The following is a 24,013-nucleotide window of genomic DNA, read 5'->3' as shown; positions in this document are numbered from 1 at the left end:
CAATCACCATTTGACCCTTTTTTTTCGCAATGATTACATTTATTTTTGACATGCTATTATCTTATGCTTTTATGTATTAATGAGGATTGAAATTAGTGTATGATGCGTCCTGATAATGGCCATCCATGTTGTTGAATGGAGGTCCATTGATAGACGAATGTGAAAATTGGGGAGCATTGGAATAAACAAAAGGCGAATTTTGTGCAAGCATCTCGAATTGCTGTTGATATTCTATGGATCAAAAGTAGTTAGAAGGAGAGCCTAAAAAGCACATGTTAAGCCTATATAATAACTTACTGCTCATCATGGGTAATGGTTTGCTATGCTGGTATCCTTGCTGTTGCTGCTGTTGCTGCTGTTGATGCATAGATGGTGATGAAGTTGAGCTTGTGGTCGTGCTATTAGGGTAAAGTTCAAATGCATATTGCGTGCTAGCAGATGCTCTTCTAGATGGTAGGTTATCAAATAAATCACGACCGCCAAAAAAGACATCTGGCCAAGATTTGTGGTGAGGTTGCTGTTGCAGCTGCTGGTCATGCTGTGGTTGATGTCTTGTACCAATGGTGGGCGCACTATGAGAGGGCCTTATATGAAGGTTTCTTTGTTGACTCAACAGCGATGATCCTTGGTGTACTACGGAGAATGCATGGTGATATGAAGGCTGCTGAGGTGGTGGTGAGAGAGGTGGTTGAATACCAGGGGGGTACTGACTCGTGCGATACATTTGTTCACCACTTTGAACTAGAGGAGGCACAGTCTATAGTTCAGAGATGAATACACTAGCATACATTTGCAATATTTATCAACCTTACGTTATTATTCTGGATACGTGGTGATGCCCAAATATTCCTGGCAGTAGGGAATGGCGCTGAAAGTAAGGATGATGCAATGAATGGCATTGACTTGTCATGAGGATGGTATGGAGTCGCAAAAGATTCAGATAATGGAGGGCTTGGTATAGTGGAATCAAGCATATCAAACATGGGATCTTCAGACATGGCTGGTGTGTTGGCTAAAATAGAAGAGGGCAAAAGATGGTTTTGTACATCTGATACAGAGTTAATGCATGATTGCTTATATACAGCGGTAGAATGGCTACCTTGAGATATGTAAGCTGGCTCTTGTTCAATAGGGCTAAGCTCTTTAAACTGGAATTTCTTTGATTCAATCAGGGCTCTGATAATATCTCTGGCTTGCTCCATGTCTTGATTGATATGGTTCGCATCATGGCATAGCAGCCTGAACACCATGACTTTGCTGCTGTCAATCAAATAGCCTGAATTCCATTCAAGCACGCTATTTTTGTAGTTTGGTTGCTCAACAACGACAGCTTGAAGTAGTTCAATGTCTTGCAGTGCTGTGTGGATCTTCATTTGGATATTGGAGACAAAATTTGGGTCAGAGAGCACCACTTCCATATCTCCAGACAAGGCAATAGCAATATGATTCTCTCTAGATACAAATTGAGCTAAATAGGCTGCCACAGAAGAGATTTGTGTTTGAGGACCATAGATCACCACATTGTCAGAGCCCAGACGCTCAGGCCACCAAATCTTTGCATTGTTTGTGCGACACATATCACGCAACTGACCGCCATACTTGGAAGGCAGAATGCGTTGTAAATCATATGGAACAGCAATGACAGTCGACACGAAATCCTTGTCCTTTTGAAATCCAATAAATTCAGTAACAGAGAGTTTCAAATGCTCCAGGTTCATTTGGTTTTTCATGGGTGTGCGGGCTACCACATTATCCTCGTTTTCAAAATACCCACCAAGCGAGGCAAACTCTTCAGCGCCTGAAAACTTGACATAGACGCCATACTTTTTCATGACCTTTTGGATGTTTTTGCCAGCAACACCAATAATGCGACGATGGTAGATTTCGGGAACGTAAAACGAGGTTTCGGCAGGAAGTTCATCCTGGAGCATGGTGAGACCCTCCAGGGCTTTGCTGTGATTCGTGCTTTCCACAATGATGTAAGAGTTATATTCATTTGAAACAGTAAAACGAATAGTAACAGCGCAGGTCTTCATGATCTTGTTAATCTTGCCATTCTTTTTGCCGCTCACAAATTCACGTTGGTCCGTTGCGAGTTCCAGCGAAAACATGGTGAATTGATGGTTCCCCTTGACAAACGGCATATCACCTAGCAATCTGTAGGCGGTACATACTTGGGCTTCGGTACCAAACAGTGCCACCGTGCTAGCCTGCGGTTGATACGTGATATCCACGCCGGACGATTGAGACAGCTGTGACAAAACACATGGCAGATCTTGGATCTGTATAGGATTGATCAGGTCAAATGAAGCCTCGTAAATGTTGGAAGTCTAAATATACGTATCATGAGTTTAAGGATTCATCATAGCACAATATATTACAATTTACCAGATGGTTCAGCAAGCGAATGGATCGCTCAACATAGATTCTATTTTCCGCAAAAATGGAAATTGAGCTGCTACCAGAACCTAATATGGGAAACTTGAAATACGAGCCTAGAACGGAAATTTTAGTATGCAAATTTCCAGCTGACATACATCGAACGTACCATTATCTCTCATGATTTTTCGAAGTTGGTCTCTTTTGTTCAATAGAATCCAGTCCAACTTCTTAGAATCCATATTGGAATCTTTGCGATGCATCGACTTGATCTGAATTACAAACAAATTTAGTTCTTTCTTCTATAAGGATGCCAATGTTATCATGTATACTTTTTGAGCTGCCAATTTCTTCAGTAAATCTTTGGCTCTAGCTAAATCAGATGGCGATTCCCCAGTTAAATATATCATGCCATTGCGAGAATTTTCTTCAAGCAAGTTGCAAAGAGGTGATTGCAAGTAAATGTTGGTCGATGTCTCCTCCATGATCGCCTGCAATTGCACATGTTTGCGGCCTGCTATCAGGAAGTGCAAGTGATGTGGTATATCTGGCAGAGTGTCTACATTTAATCCAGCCTACAACTAGATGATTAAAAGCAAACCAAACCTTGTTGATCAATATATTACCAATTGATCTAATAGCACGAGGATCTTCACGCGTGCCAATTCAACTGAATCAATTGATCCAACCATGTGAATTTGGGCTTCCGAAGTTGCATGGACCTTGACCTCTACCTCAAACTCTTGAGCAATGTCGGTGAGAGAACCTTTAATTTCCGGATGATACAAGGCATCCATAGTAGGTGATTCTACGGACAAGATGGCCTATATGCAATCGTCAGGCTATTATAAACAGAAATCTGTTTGCTCGGATCAAAATCTACCTTGACTGGGTTGTTTCGCAATATGGCACTTTTAGCTTTCATGCAGGCTGTGACATGCTGGCCTTTGATTAAAACATTCAACGCACTACTGCTGTCATACAGAGGGACAAATTGCACTTGGGTCTCATTATTGGAAAAATGTTGATTTAATTGGTTGACATCCAGTTTTTTGATCTGATGGTTATGATGTGCTGACAAGCAGAATGAGTGAATGTTCATAACTGACACAAAATTGGAGGGCAAAAAAAGAGAAGAGAGAAGAGAGAAGAGAGAGGAAAGAGAACGAAACAAGGATAATTATTTGACACTTGGTTCTAATTGAATTGTCCAAAAGTTTATTCGAATGTTAATGATGTTTGTGATTTAATAGCCGCTTTTCATTACACTTGATAAACAATGTGATGAGTTGTGTGTGTTTGTATTTGAGAGATACACAACTCAATTTAGAAACTTTTCACCCGAATTGGGGTAGCTTCCACTTGGCTTGACGGAAAAATAAAACCAATAGTCTATTGATCAAGATTACTGCTGCACAGTGATTCGGTTCATGTTGAAATTAAGATCAAAATACAGGTTTATGCGACACATCATTTATTTAAACAAGAAAAGGGGAATAAGTATATATTTACAGAAATTAAGAATTAAAAAATACACATATCAGGGTCTATTATTACTATGGCTCATACTAGCATGGTTTTCTCCATCGTCACCATCGTCTTCGTCATCGTCATCATCATCGTCTTCATCATCATCATCGTCATCGTTATCAGAGGCTATTTGGGGCCCTCTTGCCAAGTCAGAGATAATCTGTTTTCTCCATCTTTCAGTTCTGTCCCTTAGACGAAGCAGTTTGTTAACTTGCGTATTCCGCTTTTCCAACTGTGATTCCAATTGAGCCACATGAGCCCGTAGATCAGATAACTCGCTTTCCATGCTAGCCACCTTTTCATCGTTTGCCATGCAATTCGAGCAAGAAGACAGTGGCGGTATAGATAACAGAGAGAGTGGTGGGGGAGGTTGTCTTGGCGGCGATGAAGGTAGCTTTGCGGTTCCAGGTGAGAAGGATGACATGGAAAAGTTAGAGATTGCTGGTGATGTGGCAACCATGGGTCGATGCATAAAGGAAGGTGAGGCTGCGGCGCTGGATTTTGTCAAAGAAGATGCTGCGGGGGATACATTTGCAATATTGGGAGAAGCAGTGGTTGGTTCTCTGATAATGGGTGAAGGTATCTTGGATTTGGCAGGCGATGTTGGCGGCGAGGAATTCACGACAGGTGCTGGTATGATGATCCTCGCTGGAGAGATGGGTGACGATGTTGAAGAAGCGAGTTCATCTTCTTCCTCTTCCGCAAGCTCTTCCTCTTCCTCTTCCTCCATGTTGTCGTCGTCTTGACCAATATCTTCTGCCATTTCAACATCCTCGTCAGTATTGGCATTGGTTTTCATATCTGAGTCATCCTCGGCATCTGATCCCTGTAATTCCTCGCCTTCCGCATCCTCCTCGTCTCCTTCTTTCTCGTCTTCCTCTTCTTCTTCAGTTTCGGATTGGTGTGGCCTCAAGAACTTTTGAGCATTTTCAATCATCTGCAAGCTATTATGACTACCATCCCTCATGCGCTTTCTGCTGCCAGCAAGCAAGACTGGAATGCGTTGCTCTTTATCTTCCTGATCCTCCTCCAATTCCTCCTCATCCGAGTCATTTGCTGCTGCATTAACGTGATTACTACTGTTGTCGGATTTACGCTTCTTGTAGTTGCCAATCATCAAGCACGTCGAGTACTTTCCCTCGGGTGCATCAAACTGATATTCATTGCCCAACAAATAGTCGAAATAACAGTCGATTTTGTATCGGTTCATCCATCGTTTCACTCGTTGCGCAAATTGCGGTCGACCAGCCATGTCATGCAGACCCAATTGTCCTACTAACTGCGACCAATTCTTGATCTACCATTCGATACGTGAGTCAATTTAGCTCAGTTGCAAAACTTGTTTGCCTACCTCTTGCTTATGTAACTTCAACACGAGTTGGTAAATGTCCCATGTTGTATAGGAAATGTCGCCCGTTTTAGGTACGGATTGAAACTTACGTTTCGCATAGACCAAGCTATCGATACCGTCGCTAATGTAAGAGGCATCATGCATTAAGACAAACTGAATATATCCGTCTTCTATGTTGGCAGCTGTGACATTGTCGCCTGTAATTTTGACCGTGGGCTTGGGTATCAGAGTTTGTAGTTGTTCCGATATTGACTTCGGTGTTTGCAGACCATCTGTTGCTGCTGTTGCTGTTGTTGTTTCTGCTGTTGTGCCACTATTTGATGTTGTGAGTGTTTGCGTATTTGGCAAGCCTATCGCTGGTTGCGCCGCTGTCGCCACTGATGCGCTGATCATCTCTGATGCAGGTGTTGTCGTAGTAACGAATTTATTTGTATTAAATTGTACATGATCATTTTTATGAAAATGAGTCGTTAAGTTTTGAGGGGGTTGTGCTGACGGACCATTGTTCAAGTCAAAGTTTTGAAATATACTGCGTTGAAATGGAGCTATCAAAGGATAGCCCTTGGCTTGCTGTTGTTGCTGATGCTGATGCTGATGATGCTGATGTTGTTGTTGCTGCTGCGTGGGCGTGTGTTGGGTATAGTTGTTATTATTATTATCAATCGTAGGAGTAGCATTAGTTGCTGTAGCTGTTATTGTCGTTGGTGATGATGTGTTGTGATTGATATTCGCTGGCATAAAGTTCTGCTTCATATACGAGTTGTTCGTATCGCTGTTAGATGTCGACTGGTTCATTGGCTCGATAAGAGGATCTTGTCCACTCATAAGACCATTGCTGTTAAAGAACAAGTTGTTATTCACCCAGTCAGTCTATTTACATTGATGAGTATGTCTTGTCTCGTTCATGCTACCGTTATCTTACATTTGGCATAGAGAACAGAAACTGCTGATCTTGCCTAGCGAAATTTGTAAACATATTTGATGGCGAAACAGCTGGGTCAATTACATCTGGCTGAAATAAATGCGAATTGCTGTATCCATTCATCGACTGCGATAACCGTAGGTTGTTGGTAATATCTCTGTTGCTGCTACCATTTGGTGTCAACACTTTGTTTTTATTATTATTGTCACCAGCAGTTCTATGAACAAGGTCAGACAAGTTCATAGTTATGTATATGTCGATATGTATATTTTTAGAAGAAAGAAAAGATAATGAGAAGGGTAAAAGGAAGGTGAATGGGGAATACCCTAATTTGGTACATAAAAATTATATTTACCACTGCAATTTATACCAAACTTCCATGATACGGACACTCCAAACACTGGGACATTAACCACACAAAAGAAAAGAGATACATGTTTTAGTGTTTAAACCAATCAGCAGATGGAGCTATGGAAAACTTTCTCAGACAGTAGCAAACGACGTAAATCACGCAGCGGCAGTAAACATCATGATATCACCCAACTGCTCACATAAGCATTCTCTAAGAAAGCCAATTGAACACATCCTTACAAAATGTTCTATGGTTTGCTTCTAGGTCAATTTGCATGTACGTGTACAATAGCTTTCTGAAATCCCACAGTGTAACATGGAATATTCAAGAGCATCCCACATCTTTTTTGTTTAAATCCTGTCGATCGTCCCCAATTTGGTTTTGATTGTTGAGGGAACACAGCATTGGTGCCTTTAATCACAAGATTGGCTGTATTCCATGCTGTCGTTGTTCATTGGATTTGCTTACCATTGCACATTTGTCTCCTTTTGAGCACATCCAAATGTTTTATTTGCTACATGGAGTCTGATTGTCCTCGCAATATCATTCATTTTCACTATGCTGCACAATCTAATGTAGCGCATGTAAAATGTTGCAAAGATTTGTGCTAATACATCAAAAGCGCTAACAATCTCTAACTCATGTATTTCCAAATCAATGCTTACAATGATAGCGTAGCAGTTCTCGTCCTATAGCTTGATCTTTAATGAGGGCGAATGAATCATAAAGGCAAAAAAAAACTAAAATCTTACTACGAATCAAAAATTTGGTATGGCTTGCATTTCTTATGTACAAGATTTCACATTGTAAATTGAATGCATTACTGGCGAGCTTACTTTTGTTGAGCCACCAGCCTTACACTCTTACTTTAACTCAACCTGCAAAATAATAATACACATTTGCTTACAATAAGTAATGCGAAATGATGCTGCGTTTTTGTATCATGTGCTTCACCAGATTTTAGCCTTGTATATTGAGGCTCATTTTGACACTATGCTGTATGCCTTCAAAGGTCTATACATTAAGAATATAGTATAAAAGTGCACAACTGCTCTTGTTCAAGACTGTAACCTATATCTTTTCATAGCAGCAACAGCTATCATTAAAAATTTTATCCAAATGTAATTTTATCAATTATCGAATCACTCCCTTATGCATAATTATCTGCGCTAGTAAACCAAATAACCAAAGGCTACATGGTATATAGATCGATTTACATTTCCAAGAACTCGAGGCAAATTAGCTAATGCTCGAGCAATATGTATAAAGTCAAACTTCGGTTAGACACGGGATAAACAAAGCTTGCTCTAGACCTATTGCGGGTTGTTAAGCACAAAGAATAAAAGGATTATTATTTGTAGCTTATAAAAAATGTTCGATATTATAAAAACAAGAAAAGACTTATTTGAATAAGATCAGACACAAAAACTAAAGATTTATTGATGAAGACAACAAGAGTTATTCTATTTATACTAAGTTTTGATTGCCAAAGTAGCAATTTATCTTGTACAACGCTTATCACATCTGGTGAACTTCAGTATTTAGATAGCTGAGATGCACTTCAATTATCATAGCTTGTCCATGTTGTTGCACAACACAGACATATCTACCCATTAAGAATACCTTAATCTTTATAGACAGTTGTAGCCCTTCTGGCAGAACAAGAATATAAATTTTAACTATTTGGATACCCTTTTATTACAAAAATTATAGCATAATAAATGACAGATCAATAGGAAATCAACTAGTTGTTACCCTTCGCTGCTTCAACCTCTTAGCCAATCAGATTGCTTGAAGACTCCGCTGACCTAAAAAAATTTTTGCGAGGGTTTCCCCCTGTTTTGATGTGAGGCAAAATTTTAAGCGCCGCTATATATAGCAATATAGCCGCTGCTATCATCAAACTTCCCCCAGGCGCTAGAGCATGCCTTACTTACACCACCTAGCTTTAGATTCTGGCGTTGAGACCCTCAATCATCACTAAAGTAAGTAGTGATAACCAAGTGGAGGCAGCCTATCTACCTCCTAGCCTCGGATAAAGTCTTGTTGAGCTTCAGGGATAGGCACATCCACACAACGTAAAAAAGGTATGCTTCAAAGAAACATCATAGTAATAAAAGAAAGAAGAAAAGAAAAATACTACTGTACTATGGAAATATAGTAGTATGTAGGCAAAAAAGGGATACTCACACAAAGCGAGTTAAAGAAAAGCATAACCAACATAACATAAAGGTGTTCAAAAAAGCTCGTTGTTGTTGCAATAACAATATATACATGAGCAACGTGCATGGTAGTAATAGTCGGATGTAAAGCAACAAGGCACAAATACACAAGACTGCAAAAGCAACAGTGGTATTATAAGTTTGCAATACAACATAATGACTAATGTTGTTTCATGAAAAACTACAGAGGAAACACTACCAACAAAAGAAAAAGAAGAAGAAAAAAAGCGCAACAAGGCAAACATTATGAATGCATCATCACGAGAAAAGAAACAATAATATAAACGTTCAAAGAAGTTTTATATTATTGCCACCAGAAGAAAGAAGATACTTACCACTTACGACAGCCACAGATACACCATAGAATACGCAATTACCAGAGACAGACCAGACAATACGCAATCACCACAGATAGACCATAGAATAAGAAATCGCGACAGATAGACCACAGGTAGACCAGAGACAGACCAAAGACAGACTACGGATAGACCATAGAATACGCAATCACCACAGATAGACCAGAGATGGACCAAAGAAATAACCACCACAGTTGATAAACCAAAGGAGCAGACATCATAAATAATAGTAGAGGAGTCATGGCAGCAGCACCCACGTCAAAAAGGCAAAAGAGTAATATTATCCAAAAGCTAATAATAAACAAATACAATTATTAGTGTCAATTCTACGCCTTCCAGTGCTCGTTATCGAATGGTACCTAATATATTCCACTTCAAAGAAGCAGTATCAAGTTTTTCCAACAGTACAAGACAGAGTTATTGGATGCTAGAGTGTTATTATCAATCGAACGGTTTCGAAAACGACCATGGTTTGATGCTAAACGCGTTTTGCAAAAAAAAGGAAAAAAAATGAGGGTATGAAAAGACGAGAGGGCACCCTATCCGACGTCACCGTCTGTAGATTTAATCTCAGTATTGTACCGTAGCAGCGGAAATTGCGGCAATTTAATTTGAAATTGTGCAGCAGTACTTTCGTGTTTAAACTTGACTTGATTTCACATCCTTCAAACGTTTTTGCTAAATTTGACTATGAAAACTGTCGTTATAACACTCAACTTTCTAATACATCTCTAGAGAACTAAAAAAGCCGCATCGAATGGTGCTGATTACTTCTAGCTTTCAGACCAAAAATAATGAGCAATTTCCAAAAACATGAAAACAGGTTTTCTGTGATTATGTCAAAATTTAGCATAATATGTAAGTCTCATAGAAAGAGTCTCCAATGTTGCATTTCATCTTTACGATCTATTTGATCTAGTATGTACCATAGAAAAAGTCTTCATTTTGGGGTGAAAAACGCGATCATTTGATTTTCAAGAATTTTCCCTTGCTAATACTCATGGAAAAACGATGATTTTCATGAATTTGCAACGACCCAAAAAAAAATTGAGATAAAGCATCAGGAAGTAAAGCGTGGCCAAGAGGAGGCGTGTGGTGCTATTCCAAGCGCTCAAAACGCTTTGTGGCATGAGTTATTCGTGCTTGAAAATGGCTATATTTGAACAAAATTCGACCTAAAACGACGGTGTAGTGGGTTGCATTGCCAAAAGAGTCAGTGAATTACACTTCTGTCTGATGGCCCAAATGTTCTGCATTGTACAGAACTCAATTTTCAGGTAATAGGCGCTTTTATTCTAATTCCAAGGCTCTGGCCTTGCTTTTTGAAATGCGCGATTACAGTAATCTTTGACACTTGGGCGTCAATAACATTATGCAAATTTGAAGCTAATGACTTGCTCGGATTGAATAAGATGCTCACCAGGTTAGCAGAATACTTTTGATGGCCGTCCACAACAAAGATGCCATATCTAGCCGTAAAAATAGAATTAGAGTCTATTCACAGTGGTGGACGTTCATAATTCAGGAGAAATAGCTGATGCCTGACACGCTGAGTCGTTGTTAACACAATGGGGGAGAATGAGGGGGAGCAAAAAACAACGCAATCTTGTATCAAATCTGAGCGAATAGAGACCCGTGATATGTACAATTCCTATGATACAAGAGAAGACGACATCCACAGACTGTATTAAAATCAGGTTGGAATGGCTTCATAGAGCTACACTGCCGAAAAGGCAAATTATCCAAAATCAATCACTCAAACGCTATTTTTTGCTATAGTAGTGGCGCATATAAGTTTTCTATATATCTGTTGTGCGCCAACATTAGTCAATATACGCCCTGGATTTATTTTATAGGCTTGAGCACCTTATAGACGCTTCTCTGCTGCTGGTATGAAAGAAAAAAGTACTTTTGCCTTGGCAAACTCCATTTTTGAAAGAATGCATCACAGTAGGTATCCTAACAAGGTCTCATTTTGTAGAACAAACACATGAAAAAAACATTTAACTAATAGAAAAGAAGCCTGGTTGAATTGGTGGTAGTTATAAAGATACTACTACTAGTGTCGAAACGTCGAAACATCGAAACGTCAAAACACTGCTGGTTATTTGTATTGGTTATTACTTTACACTTTACTCGTCGCTTAATCATTTGACGACCAATGCAGCGACTAAAAAATCCGTTTATATCCTTAGCAACCAACCCCCTCAAAGTGGGCATATACCATAATCGTTTTGTTTTGTTTTGTTTTGTTTTGTTTTGTTTTGTTTTGTTTTGTTTTGTTTTGTTTTGTTTTGAAATCTCTAGCATCAACATGGGGCCGACCTGAAAAAGCAATCTCCATCCTCCTTTTGCTTACATACTGCGCAGCACTGCTTCAAACCTTTACCAAATCACTCCAAAGCAAAATATCACCAAGCCGTCTTCACAATAACCTTTTCCAACACCTTCTACTTCATTGATCTATCGATCACTCGTAATCACTTTGTTAAGCACAAAGAATAAAAGGATTATTATTTGTAGCTTATAAAAAATGTTCGATATTATAAAAACAAGAAAAGACTTATTTGAATAAGATCAGACACAAAAACTAAAGATTTATTGATGAAGACAAGAGTTATTCTATTTATAATAAGTTCTGAATGCCAAAGTAGCAATTTATCTTGTACAACGCTTATCACATCTGGTGAGCCTCAGTATTTAGATAGCTGAGATGCACTTCAATTATCATAGCTTGTCCATGTTGTTGCACAACACAGACATATCTACTCATCAAGAATACCTTAATCTTTATAGACAGTTGTAGCCCTTCTGGCACAACACCACGCATTCAATAAACAGCATCTTTCAACATAATCACTAAGTATTAGTTACACTCTATGTCTTTGCTAGCTCTACCTATTGGATTCATCTTATAAGACAACAAAAATTGCCAGGGTTGAAGGGTATTCTGACAGTGATTTAGATCTGCAGGATATCATTGACAGACTAAACACAGACAAGAATAAGAATCACAGGTTTAATAAACCTAGAGCGCCAGCTACCAGGAACATTAAACAGCGATTAACCTGGATAGCACACAACATTACACAAACTATATTGGATAAAATCAATGTTCAAATCTAATATTAATAAAGTACCTTTTTATCCATTCAACTAAAAGGCTATAACATCTTCCTGCACACTCTCCATATCTACTTCCGTTTATATTTCGATCAGATCTCAAATTGCATATACTATCCTTATGTATTAGCATTTGACAAAATCATCTAAGGTTTCTTGGTTTAGTGGTATAATTCTCGCTTAGGGTGCGAGAGGTCCCGGGTTCGATTCCCGGAGAAGCCCTCTTTTTGGTACCTATTTGAATGTAGGTGTATGTAGCTCTTTTGTTTTTTTTTGTCTTTATACAGTACTCTCTGTAATTGTCACTTGAAGGCGTTTAGCTGGTTATGTGCAGTTTATTTATGCTTTAGCATCGTTCAGCAGATTTAAAGAATTAACATTAGGGATTACTTTTAAATGCCAACTTTATTCTTAGATTCAGTTCGAATAGTCCAACATTTACATTGATACGACTGCACTACTGCTGTGCAAACGCAAACCGACCGTGGAGAACCAAGCAAAATTTGCCTCCACAGTTGGGTTCTGGGATTTGTAAGGTTGCTTGATGGTGATGATTCAAAGTTTTGCCAGATCAGAAAATGGTATCCGAACACCTTAAATTTTAGTAGCGATCAGAAATCATCATGACGACCATGAGCCCTACAGACTGTAGACTCATAAATCATCGAATCAAAGGTGACCCTTTGGGCGCAAAGCAAGTAGGGGTTCTACGAAATTGCCTCAAAGTTTGTAGCATATTGAGGAAGTGCTTAATATCCATCAACGCAGATCATGCCTTTACCTCCTAGCTTTGTGACTGGGCGAAAGTCAAAGGTTCACGTCTAATTTCCAAGTCGATAAAAGATACAATTTTGTCAAATTCTTCTTTGTTTTTCACTCTTTGTTCATCCCATTCAATGGTTCAATCAAGCATCGTCGTACCTACAACAAGTCAGAAACGTACAAATGATGAGGAGGCAAGCAATACCCAATCTCCTGAAGAGGTAATGTTAATCTTCTTGTTTCTCTACAAGGCCCAGTAGGCTAATCTATTATTGACATAGATAAAAAGGCCTCGTATCCAAGAAAGCGAAGCAGGACAGAAGCGCAACAAAAGACTGTTTGGCGCATTACTCGGCACATTGAATAAATTCAAGGACGAAACTGAAAAAAACAGTGAAATAGTAATGCTTTCTAGAGAAAACGCTCTCACGAACGAAATTATTAACATGACATTTAGGATAAGAAACGACAAGCTATCAACGAGAAACTGCACGAAAAATTGGAAAGGGAGAGAGCACAGCTCCAGGAGTCTCTAAGAGAACGTAGAGAGGAAAAAATGAGACAGGCAGAAGAGAAACTAGAAAAAGAAAAGCAGTTATGGCAAGAAAAGAAGGTAAAAATGCTAAAAACAATGATAGATTTCGACAAGTTTTGACAAAATTTCATAGGAGCGATCACGATTACAACAAGAAGAGCTATTAGCAAACTTTTTGAAGACGACAACTCAACCTGCATTATACTACCTACCCCAAAAGTTAACAGACAGCATGCAAAGCAAGATAAACCAGCAAAAAGAGCAAGCATCAGGAGCAAAGAGAAATTTTGATGGGGAAAATTGCAACGACGATCCTCTAACAGACAACGAGGAAGAGAGAAAGGAAAATGAAAAGGCAAAAGAGACAGAGAGAGATGTCAATGATCGTCGTTTTTCAGAGTATGAATCTGATGGAGAGGAAAAAGAGATCAGGGCCTCCAAAGACACAAGCGATAAAGTAGATCAGGAGGCAACGGCAAAAGAATAAAAACTACTTTTTGTTATATTTTTATTTGGAAAGAAAGAAAGAAAGTGCAAAGGCAAACATTGAATGGTGGGTGTGAGTGCGTACATTATACATGTATGTAAATAGCTATGTGTGTGTGTGTGTGTGGGGGGGGTATTAAGCAGCATGATTATCATTGCTGTTAGTATTAGTTTCTAAGAGCAGACATAGTAACTTTTTATGACCAGGGCCACTCAAGTTTTCGAGTTCTGCACAAACCTTGCGAGAAAGCTGCTTCTTTTGCTCATCAGTCAGTGAGGGACAAACAATAAGCTTTTGAATAAACACCAATCCGCGTACTTGGTCAGATAAAATGTCTGCCAAAACGTTGCCTTGTTGGTCGCTCAATAATCGCTGCATAATAGACTGTTGTGCTTGCTTCTCTGAGGTTTGATTCACAAGCTTGTAAATAATCTGTAATCCGAGTTTATGAATGCATAGTTGTGACAGATGTGGTAATAGTCTGTTTGCAATGCTTTGTATACGATGGCCAATGTCTGTAGACTCTATCAACCAGGATAAGAGTAAGGCACCGTTGGTATTTGTTGACAATGCTAGTGCATTTTGAACCAAAGCAGATGCTGCAAATTTTCTTTGGTTTTCAGTAACGAATTCGCTTTCCAGTATGCCACGCATAGATCTCGCTCCGAAGCGGCCTTGAGCAATGTTCATCAGCTTTTCCACCATGGAATCAAAAATGAACTGAGTCTTGTCTGATCCCAGTCGAAGACAGCACTGCACGGCGTAGTTACCAAATTGATCAAGCAGTAATGGAGGGATATAGGGTTTGAGGTATTGGCTGATGAGATGAATTTGTTCTGGTGTTCTAGCTAAATCAATGATTTTTTGAGTGGCCCAGGTACCGTTCTTGTGAATGCTGATGGCTGCTAAATGTGGTGCAATACGTTCAAGCATCTTTGTTTTGGTTTCTTCTGTACATTTTTCGAAAAGGCGCTGAACCACAGTGTTGCCGATGTAGTCTAAATTGGATTAGCATCTTGGCTTGCTCTACTCATAGACAGCCTTTACTTACCACTGCTGATTTCTGCAATGTCGTCCATACATTCAAGCGCCACTAGTTCTGCTTCTTCTTGAGTGTCCGTTGCACTGTCCATGCGCTTTCTCATCTCACGAAGACGCACTGCATCAAATTTCCGATTAGGGCCCAGTTCAGGTACAGCAGGTATGGCATCGAAATAATGGCTGGATGTTTTCAGGTCTAGACAAATAACCCAGTTAGAACACACAGAGGTACATCCACCATGAAATCTTACCCTTCACAAAGTTGTGAGCAACGGTACTATCCACGTTGAACTGACACATAATGCTGAATAAGTCGTTTTGCCATGCAATGGTAGCATCCTGCACTAAGCTGGATCCATTCTCGGTCGCTGCTGATTGACCATTGACGGCGCTCGAGGAAGCTGGCATCGGTGCTGCTGCCGTCTGATGGTGGTGATAGTCTGCATCCTCTAATTCGGGCTTTGCTGTCGTGATTGTGGCACTGGGAGGAGGGATCTTTGCAAAACCCACACGAGCCCCTGTAAACCCTTGGGCGCCAATTTCATTTGCCATCAATGCATCTCTTGCTTTCACAGCACTATTTACAGACTCAAAATTGATGAATCCACAGTTTTTGTGTGATAAAACACGAACAGACTCAATCTGGCCAAACACTGCGAATATGCTTTGAAGTGAAGTCGGCGTTGTATTGCCTGGAATATTACCCAGCCCTGTTTGATATTTGCAATTAATTAATATGATCTATTTTTGGACTGGTGAAATGATATAAACTTACATAAAGCTCGAGTGGGTTGTAAGACATTAGTTTCTGTCACAGCAGCATCTGCTTTCCCGTAGCCGATACGGACAATACACTGGCCAATACGTCCTCCCATGCGTCCCAATACCTCTTCCTTGGCTCGAACGGCATCCTCAATTTGGAAGAAGTTGACGAATCCACACTCCTTTTCAACCAGCAGACGAACACTTTCAATGGCTCCAAAATTCGAGAATACTTGCGTCAAGAGATCAATGGTGACAGTATGATCAATATTACCCACCCAGAGAGATCGAGTTGCTGCTTGTTGTTGTTGTTGTTGTTGTTGTTGTTGTTGTTGTTGTTGCTGTTGCTGTTGCTGTTGCTGCTGCTGCTGCTGTTGTTGTTGTTGTTGCTGCTGCTGCTGTTGTTGTTGTTGTTGCAATTGTTGCTGCTGATGCTGGATAGGAGAAGCGTTGTTGGAGAACGTAGTAGGTGTGGATTGACTGAAATGCAAATATGGCTTCTATCATTCAAATTAGTAGATACGCATAGTAAACCCCCAACTATGCAGATACATTACAGCTTCCTCATCATAGTTTTCCTCTTCTTTACCAAGAATATTAGCGAGTAGTTCAGAGTCGCCCAAAGACAATGGTTGCTGATTACTGCTAGTGGTGCTACTCGTTTCATAATCTTCTTCTCGCATGGATACCAATGGCGAACCTCGGTTATTCCAAAATCCCAAGGGAGGAGGCAAATGACCAGCGTCTGCTCTGCCCATACTCGAAGCTCTTGGTCTTGCTATCTGCTGTCTCGTGAATCCCTCCAGGGCATTAGGAAGCTTGAATGGTGGCTCCTCATATCTGGCAGTTGCATTAACAGAGTAAGATCTGTTTCTATTGTTTCCCGACAAAAGTGATCTACTAGGCATATGAAATTCGGGTGGTGATTGCTGATGGAACAATCCAGCCATAGGCTCCTTCTTTTGCTCTTCTTCTTCCAACCCCAGCGATCTCATTGTACGAGCAATAGAGAAATCACTGTCATTCTGAAGTAGTTGCTCTGAAGAAGGAGACAGAGGTCCGTCATGACCATTAAGCCAGAAACTGTCAACAGGTGGCGGTGGCAAATTGAGAGAACCTGATCGATGGCGGCCAGCTTCAATGGTGTTCAATAAGAGAGCTGCAGACGAGGTTGGTGTATTATTGCCAGTAATAGGGGATCTCATGTCAGGATGTACGAACGAGGGCATTGTACCTGCCCGAGGACGTCTGACAGTAGCGGGAGAGACAACACCAGCAGATGAAGATGAGGCAGGTGTGTCTGTAGCTGAATAAGGTGTTGAATACGTTGGTTTGGGTCTCAGGAAGTTTAAAGAGGGTGAGGATTGATACTGCTGTTGCTGAGGCTGAGGTGCTTGTTGACGCATCATATGATGATGATGGTCATTTTCTTCAAAAATCATGTCCAAGTCTCTATGATTTCTCGTGTTAAAAGAAGGTCGTCTCTAGATGAATGCTTTTTGAAACAAACCTGGTGGATGATGAATAAACAGACCCCGACACTTGTCTCAAAGGGCTTGTTTCCTTCATTTTATCTTTGTCTTGAGTGTGGAAAGAAAGAGAAAAAGAAAAGCTAAAGAGAAAAGGAGAGCTTATTTATTTATTTTTTCAAAAAAGATGATGATAAAGGGGCCAAGAATACAAAAACGAAAAGAAGCGGAGAAAATTGAATTTGAGGAGGAAAGGCAATGTGAGCTTCGTTACACCATTTAGACACAAATTAGCTTCCCCAATTTAAATTCGAGTAAACGATGATTAGCAAGCCTTTTATGTCTGTGAAATAGGAGCATATTCGCTGGCTCAGTCGAGGTTGGAACAATGAGAACATAAAGCTAATTACATGGGAACAGGAAAGCGGCCTTGACTGAGCGAAGATGTAGCACTTTCAGGAAAAAAAAACAGTAGTTTTGCATGCCAATGTCTGGCTCTTGGAGCAATGGTTTGTAGATCAAGTAGTAGTTTTGTGTACCTTGAGTGCTATGCTTTACGACAGCGCACTTTTAGGCGCACGATACCCTTGCGCTCCCGAGAAATAGCACTTCAACTATGGCTCTTTTGGCTGATCATCATGGAATTTACAAGTGCGACATGTTTTCGTAACAAGGTAGATGTGATGATTGGAGGGAGATATTCCTACCTAATTCAAGATCCTTCGCCGTTTTTCTGATATAAAAAAGTGCTTACTGTTATCTTATTATCTGTTACTACTAGACTTCTTTTTCCTCGAAATAGTGAGAAAATGCTTGATTACTTGGAGACCAAAGCTGAGCGCGATGCTTTCATCGATCAATATGATAACTTTTTGTTCGATTGTGATGGTATGTTGTATATATATATATATATATGCATGTCAATTAATCTTCATTTTGTAATATATCCCTATGTTAGGTGTCTTGTGGGAAGGTACTCATATGTTTGATGGCGTCCCTGAAGCCATGGAATTATTACGCTCAAAAGGTATAGCAAGGCAAAACCTTCATTTCATGTTGTGATTGACAGGCAATTCGATTTTAGGGAAGCGTGTGTTCTTTGTTACCAACAACAGCACTAAATCCCGTGAAGCCTTTTTACAAAAGTTCAAGGGATTCAATGTCAAGGCTACCAAAGTATGTATACATGAAGATCTAGGTGAATAATGTGCTCACAATGACATCAGGAAGAAGTTTTCAGTTCAGCTTTTGCCACTGCATCTTATCTCAAGCATGTATTAAAGTTTCCCGAGGAAAAGAAGGTTTATATCATTGGTATGGCAGGTATTAAAGACGAGTTAGCTGCTGAGGGTATTCGCAGCTGCGGTGGTGAGGAGGACACTGGCTTGACAGACAATGATGCTGTCCCTGATGACAAGGAAGTCGGCGCTGTTGTCATTGGCCTTGATACCCAGGTCAATTACAAGAAATATGCAAAGGCATTCACTTATTTGACCAGAAACGAGGGCTGCCATTTCATTGTTACCAACGAAGACTCTACTTATCCTCAACACGGTGGATTTTACCCTGGTAAGAACATGGAGAAAGGGACGTTGTTGATTATATAATATGTGATTAAACCTTAGTCCTTTGTTTCAGGTGCTGGATCAATTGCAGCTCCTATTATCACTGCTCTTGGTAGACGTCCTGATGCTGTATTAGGTAAACCTGCTCCAAACATGTTGGAAGCCATTTATGCCGAGTAAGATTCGATGTAAAATTTTCAATGCCTAGCTATTGATTGATGATGACCTGTAGATATGGCCTTGATCCCAAGAAGACTGTCATGATCGGTGACAGATTGAACACTGATATCGAATTTGGCTTGAATGGCGGTCTTGACACTTTGTGTGTATTGACAGGTAATGGGGAGGATTTAAGATTACTGTGTGGCTCGTGGTTGTTCATTAATTTGTATCATGTAGGTATCACCACAAAGGATGAGTTGTTAAGCCCTTCGAACAAGATCAAATCTACTTACTACATGGATAGCTTTGGTGATTTCTCTAAGCCCTAAGCTTTGGTATACAGTATACTTGTTAGATTTCAATAATAAACACATTTTCCTTCAACCACATCCATGTTGTTGCCATTTAGTAAAGAGGGCTTTGCACCTCCGCTTTGATTGAAAGAGAAATAAACACAGATTCCCATTTCACCTTGCGTCTTTTTCCCCTTTTCTTTTTCTTTTCCACACATATTTTCACAAAAGATTATAAAAATGAGCAAAGCAGTATGTATTATACAGGCTATTACAGTAGACAACCATACTAACTTTACCCGTTTCATAGCCTACTCAAGAACAACTCGATGGTATAGTATTATAAATGTTTCGCTTTGGCTGCCTTTTTTTTTTGTTCTAATAAAATGTAAACAAAAAAAAAAAAAGAATGGAAGGAGGCCTTTTCTTTATACGATAAGAAGGGTAACAGCACCGTCTCTTCTGTCAACCTTGGCGATCTCTTGAGAGGCCTTGGTCAAAACCCCACTCAGGCTGAGGTTGCTGAACTCGTCAAGGATACTGCCAGATCCAAGAACGTGCCCGAAACCCAAGGTTTGTTTATAGTACAACACATCACACACTACATTTCAGGGCTTAAACAAAATACATAGAATTTGATATTGATTTCGGTACATTTTTGTCTATCCTCACGCGACCTGATGGTTTCAAGCCTGCTGGCTCGTCTCAAGAATTCATTCAAGGCTTCCAAGTCTTTGATAAGGAAGGTGATGGTTACATTTCTGCTGGTGAATTACGTTATGGTAAGTTGTTTGATGCCTTGCTGTGGGAGAGGTTTTGATTATTGATTTTGCCGTTCAAGTTTTGACCAACCTTGGTGAGAAATTGGATGAAAGCGAAGTTGATGAACTTTTGAAGGATGTTGAAGTTGGCAAAGACGGTCGTATCAACTATGTTGGTAAGTTGATTTCAAATTGTTTGTACATTACGCGCAACTCATTCTCTATCCTGCAGACTTTGTCACTATCGTTTTGTCAAACTAAACTTATATTTCTGCTTATTAAACAATACATCTATTATACCGTTTTATCAAATTTTGAATGTCTCTTGTTTTCCTTGATTCAAACCATGCTTTGTCGTTCCAAAATCAGCAAAATGCCAATAAACAGTGTTTGAAACCACGATTCTTGCACTAAATTGACTAATAGATGCTCACATGTCGTTGAATGCAAATACTAGATGAGGCCTTTTGGGTTGTATCAAATCGAAAAAGTCCTCTTTTTATCTGTGGATCAAGTTATCGAGGGCCCTAGCAACCAGGCACAACTCTCTAGCAAGCGGCAGCAGCGTACTACACAGCCATGTTGATATTGTTGTACCTTTCCTTGCTTCCAAAGCAAAAATTTTAAAACTCTCCAATGGAATCTCGCCAACTTATATTGGATGGAGTTTCCTATTTATACATCCCTTCTTTTTTTTTTTTTTCCCTTACTACTCTCTTTACCAACATATACACGCGTTCTGTCCAATATGGCGAAACACTCTTTGATCTATTTATGTGTAGCTCTTTTATTTACACTCTTGCTCGGACCTCAAGGCTCAGATGCAACAGCATTAACATATAACCTTGCAGCAAACGAGAACGCCTGCTTTTACATTTGGGCTGACAAACCAGGCAAGAAGCTCGGTTTCTATTTTGCTGTAAGTTGGCTTTACGGATATACTCAAACATCATGCTCAAAGCTATGAGATAGGTTCAACAAGGTGGCTCATTTGATATCGATTATGATGTAAAGGGACCTGATGGTGTATCCATTTTAAACGGAGAACACGAGCGTCAAGGCGATTATGTATTCACTGCTAATGCTTATGGAGAGTACTCTTTCTGTTTCTCTAATGACATGTCTACATTTGCTGAAAAATTGGTGGATTTCGAGATTACTGTTGAAAATGAAGTTCGACCCAACTTCCAAAAGGATGCCTATGGCAATGAGCAACCCGCTAAACTCAGTGAAATGGAAGAATCATTATTTCGCCTGTCAGGATCATTGACCAACATTGCTCGCACACAAAAGTATTTCCGTACAAGAGAGAACCGCAATTCAGCTACCGTCACTTCAACCGAAAGCAGAATCTTTTGGTTTGCTTTCATGGAAAGTCTTGCCATCATCTCAATGGCTTGTTTGCAAGTCTTTGTGGTCAAGAACTTTTTCAATGTCAAGAAGGGTGGTGTTTAAGTAGGCTTTGCAAAAAAGAAAAAAAAAAAAAAAAAAAAAGAATAAAAAATGACATGAATTGTCAAGCACGGTAACTGGGATGTGGAGGAGTGGCTCAAGTGTCATGTAAATGAATTAACAGTAAATGTGATTATCTGTATATGCTGTAATATCTAATCACAGATCATCAATGGTGTCTTCCAACATGTAGCATTGAGCTCTAATGTTACCATGACCAAGGGTACTCTTAATCCCTGTACCATTGCAAAGATCCGAGTGTATCAAAAGGAGGTATATCAGCCAAATTAGCTTGAAATTGGTGAATAATGATAACATTCTGATTCCATGCCATATTCCGCGGTGCAGGGCAACAGCCTAAATAAGACCATTTATGGTATTTTTGATAAGGGATAAGGGGTGTTGCTATGATATTCTGTAATGTCAGAGATCAAAAATGACATAATTTAGCAAGCGGTTACACTAGTAGCCCACTAGTTGCGCCTAAACGTATACACTCTTTCATTTTATCGCTTGTAACTTGTTGATACAAATGGGATCATGGCCATCAAAAGTGGAATTCATGCGGGAAACCTTAAAATGGAAAACTAGGGTTTTCATCTCTTGATTTTTTTTGAGATAAAAAGAAGCCGGTTCGATTCAACTTGTTTCTTTTTTGTCTTCTTTTTTCCATACCTAACATGATTCCTCACAATTTACTCACAAAATTAACTCTGAAACACTCACAACGATTATCGACATGCGTTGCACTTCGACATTTGCACCGAGCAATGCCTTCTTTGTCGCATAGCAATGTCAAGCTGTGGGATCAGCTTCCAGGCGAAGGCGGCTCCAAAAAGAAAGGTCTAGAAGAACTCTTGGGTCCCCTGAGAGCAGAGAAGTTTGCCATTCCAGATCCTCGACAAACTGTAGGACATGATCACTTTGACATTGCTATTGTTGGTGGCGGTATTGTTGGCTTAGCCACTGCTAGAGAGATCTTGAAACGATATCCACATGTCACATTGACCGTTTTGGAAAAGGAGGCAGAAGTAGCAGGACAACAAACTGGACATAACAGTGGTGTCGTATGAAGTATAAACTGTTTGCTTTTCATTTACGGGATATTCACCAAGGTGTTGTTAGATTCACGCTGGATTGTATTACGAACCGGGATCTCAAATGGCTCACACTTGTGTTCGTGGTGCCGATCTCATGTACAAGTACTGTGAGGAACATCAACTGCCTGTTGAACGTTGTGGTAAAATGGTAGTCGCTTGCAATGAAAAGGAACATGAACAAGTAGAAAAACTATACCGCCAGGGCACTGCCAATGGAGTTCAGGGGCTGAAGATTATCTACAGCAAAGAGGTACCGTAATGAGAAGCTTTTCTCTTATCCTGGTTCTTGATCTAATTGCAGAAACTCTAGATTACGGAATTAGAACCCAATGTCAGAGCATACAGTGCCCTGTACTCACCGAACACGGGTATCGTCAACTACTGGCTTGTCAGTCAATGCATTGCAAATGAGCTTCGAAAATCAGGGTAAGATGCTAGTGGACCAGCTCAAGTTGATAGTTGTCTCACCTATTTAATATAGACGTGCTGACATCAAGACCTCATTCGAAGCTAAGAAATTTGAAAAGACAAGCGATGGCAAGGTCAAAATTACTGGTGGCGAGCCCATCATGGACGGCCCTCATTTGGAAATCACTGCCAACAAGGTCATCACATGCGGTGGTCTCTATTCAGATCGTATCGCTGGTCTTACAGGAGGTGATGCTAGCAAGCACAAAGTCGTTACATTCCGTGGTACCTATTACCAATTGAAGCCCGAGTACCGTACCTTGGTTAAACGCAACATTTACCCTGTGCCTAATAATAGTGGTATCCCTGTTGGCGTGCACTTTACTCCTACTGTAGACGTTCGTCGTGGCCATCAAACAATTGTAGGTCCCGGTGCCTGTATCACATTTTCTCGCGAAGGCTATCGTTTCTTTGACGTTAAGATCAAGGATGTGTGGGACAATGTCATGAATAGCGCATTTTGGGCATTTGCGCTCAAGAATTTCAGTTTATCGTTGGAGGAATTGTACAAAGATTTGAACAAGACGGCATTTCTCAAGAGCGGCCAAAAGTACGTGCCCTGTTTGACAGGTGATATGGTAGAACCTAGTTTTGCTGGTGTCATGGCACAGGTATTCGAAAAGGGCGGTGTTGCTGCTGGCGATTTCATTGTAGAGACAAATGTCATGGACGGCTTAATCTTGAACGTTAGAAATGCACCAAGTCCTGCCTGCACAGCTTCATTTGCTATTGGTGAAATGGTGACTAATCGTGCTGAACAAGATTGGGGCTGGAAGGACAAGTTGACATGAAGAGGAGCATGCTTTCAGACGTATATTTATTGATGAAAATAAAGCATAGAATTTGTTTTACAAAAAAGGAAGAGATATATGCTATCTGGAGTGTGTGTGCAAACGGCAAAATATTGATATGAATTAGATA

The 24,013-nt window shown here is 40.0% G+C and overlaps 8 protein-coding genes and 1 non-coding gene across 9 annotated transcripts; 6 read left to right on the top strand and 3 right to left on the bottom strand.

Moving 5' to 3' along the window:
• Positions 1–76: 76 nt before the first annotated feature.
• Positions 77–3,481, bottom strand: ATC70_001262 (uncharacterized protein; the record flags this gene model as incomplete). Its single annotated transcript, XM_064820659.1, has 8 exons — positions 77–231; positions 298–757; positions 813–2,330; positions 2,389–2,495; positions 2,549–2,651; positions 2,712–2,954; positions 3,006–3,203; positions 3,263–3,481. The coding sequence occupies 8 exons, from the start codon at positions 3,479–3,481 to the stop codon at positions 77–79; spliced, it is 3,003 nt and encodes a 1,000-aa protein (XP_064684579.1).
• Positions 3,482–3,919: 438 nt separating this feature from the next.
• Positions 3,920–6,425, bottom strand: ATC70_001261 (uncharacterized protein; the record flags this gene model as incomplete). The annotated part of the gene is made up of 3 exons (XM_064820658.1): positions 3,920–5,206; positions 5,261–6,130; positions 6,183–6,425. The coding sequence occupies 3 exons, from the start codon at positions 6,423–6,425 to the stop codon at positions 3,920–3,922; spliced, it is 2,400 nt and encodes a 799-aa protein (XP_064684578.1).
• A 5,960-nt stretch (positions 6,426–12,385) lies between these two features.
• On the top strand, positions 12,386–12,457 carry ATC70_001260. The gene has a single exon. It is a non-coding gene; the product is annotated as a tRNA-Pro (tRNA).
• A 674-nt stretch (positions 12,458–13,131) lies between these two features.
• On the top strand, positions 13,132–14,019 carry PIN4_1 (Peptidyl-prolyl cis-trans isomerase pin4; the record flags this gene model as incomplete). Its single annotated transcript, XM_064820657.1, has 4 exons — positions 13,132–13,218; positions 13,279–13,398; positions 13,455–13,610; positions 13,666–14,019. 4 exons carry the CDS (start codon positions 13,132–13,134, stop codon positions 14,017–14,019), a joined length of 717 nt encoding a protein of 238 aa, XP_064684577.1.
• Positions 14,020–14,154: 135 nt separating this feature from the next.
• NSA1 (Ribosome biogenesis protein nsa1 (NOP7-associated protein 1)) lies at positions 14,155–17,391 on the bottom strand (the record flags this gene model as incomplete). Its single annotated transcript, XM_064820656.1, has 6 exons — positions 14,155–15,017; positions 15,071–15,256; positions 15,312–15,770; positions 15,836–16,322; positions 16,380–17,274; positions 17,333–17,391. 6 exons carry the CDS (start codon positions 17,389–17,391, stop codon positions 14,155–14,157), a joined length of 2,949 nt encoding a protein of 982 aa, XP_064684576.1.
• Positions 17,392–18,100: 709 nt separating this feature from the next.
• ATC70_001257 (uncharacterized protein) lies at positions 18,101–19,347 on the top strand (the record flags this gene model as incomplete). The annotated part of the gene is made up of 7 exons (XM_064820655.1): positions 18,101–18,179; positions 18,250–18,318; positions 18,376–18,467; positions 18,518–18,860; positions 18,930–19,032; positions 19,089–19,192; positions 19,256–19,347. The coding sequence occupies 7 exons, from the start codon at positions 18,101–18,103 to the stop codon at positions 19,345–19,347; spliced, it is 882 nt and encodes a 293-aa protein (XP_064684575.1).
• Positions 19,348–19,551: 204 nt separating this feature from the next.
• Positions 19,552–20,333, top strand: ATC70_001256 (uncharacterized protein; the record flags this gene model as incomplete). The annotated part of the gene is made up of 6 exons (XM_064820654.1): positions 19,552–19,563; positions 19,622–19,643; positions 19,720–19,884; positions 19,944–20,093; positions 20,153–20,248; positions 20,305–20,333. The coding sequence occupies 6 exons, from the start codon at positions 19,552–19,554 to the stop codon at positions 20,331–20,333; spliced, it is 474 nt and encodes a 157-aa protein (XP_064684574.1).
• A 487-nt stretch (positions 20,334–20,820) lies between these two features.
• Positions 20,821–21,527, top strand: ATC70_001255 (uncharacterized protein; the record flags this gene model as incomplete). Its single annotated transcript, XM_064820653.1, has 2 exons — positions 20,821–20,991; positions 21,045–21,527. The coding sequence occupies 2 exons, from the start codon at positions 20,821–20,823 to the stop codon at positions 21,525–21,527; spliced, it is 654 nt and encodes a 217-aa protein (XP_064684573.1).
• Positions 21,528–22,204: 677 nt separating this feature from the next.
• On the top strand, positions 22,205–23,883 carry ATC70_001254 (uncharacterized protein; the record flags this gene model as incomplete). The annotated part of the gene is made up of 4 exons (XM_064820652.1): positions 22,205–22,591; positions 22,650–22,874; positions 22,935–23,050; positions 23,106–23,883. 4 exons carry the CDS (start codon positions 22,205–22,207, stop codon positions 23,881–23,883), a joined length of 1,506 nt encoding a protein of 501 aa, XP_064684572.1.
• Between the last annotated feature and the right edge of the window lie 130 nt (positions 23,884–24,013).

The sequence above is a fragment of the Mucor velutinosus genome (assembly GCF_035048745.1).
Source record: "Mucor velutinosus strain NIH1002 chromosome Unknown tig00000041, whole genome shotgun sequence".
NCBI classification, from domain to species: domain Eukaryota; kingdom Fungi; phylum Mucoromycota; class Mucoromycetes; order Mucorales; family Mucoraceae; genus Mucor; species Mucor velutinosus.
This window is presented reverse-complemented; position numbering and strand designations above follow the sequence as displayed.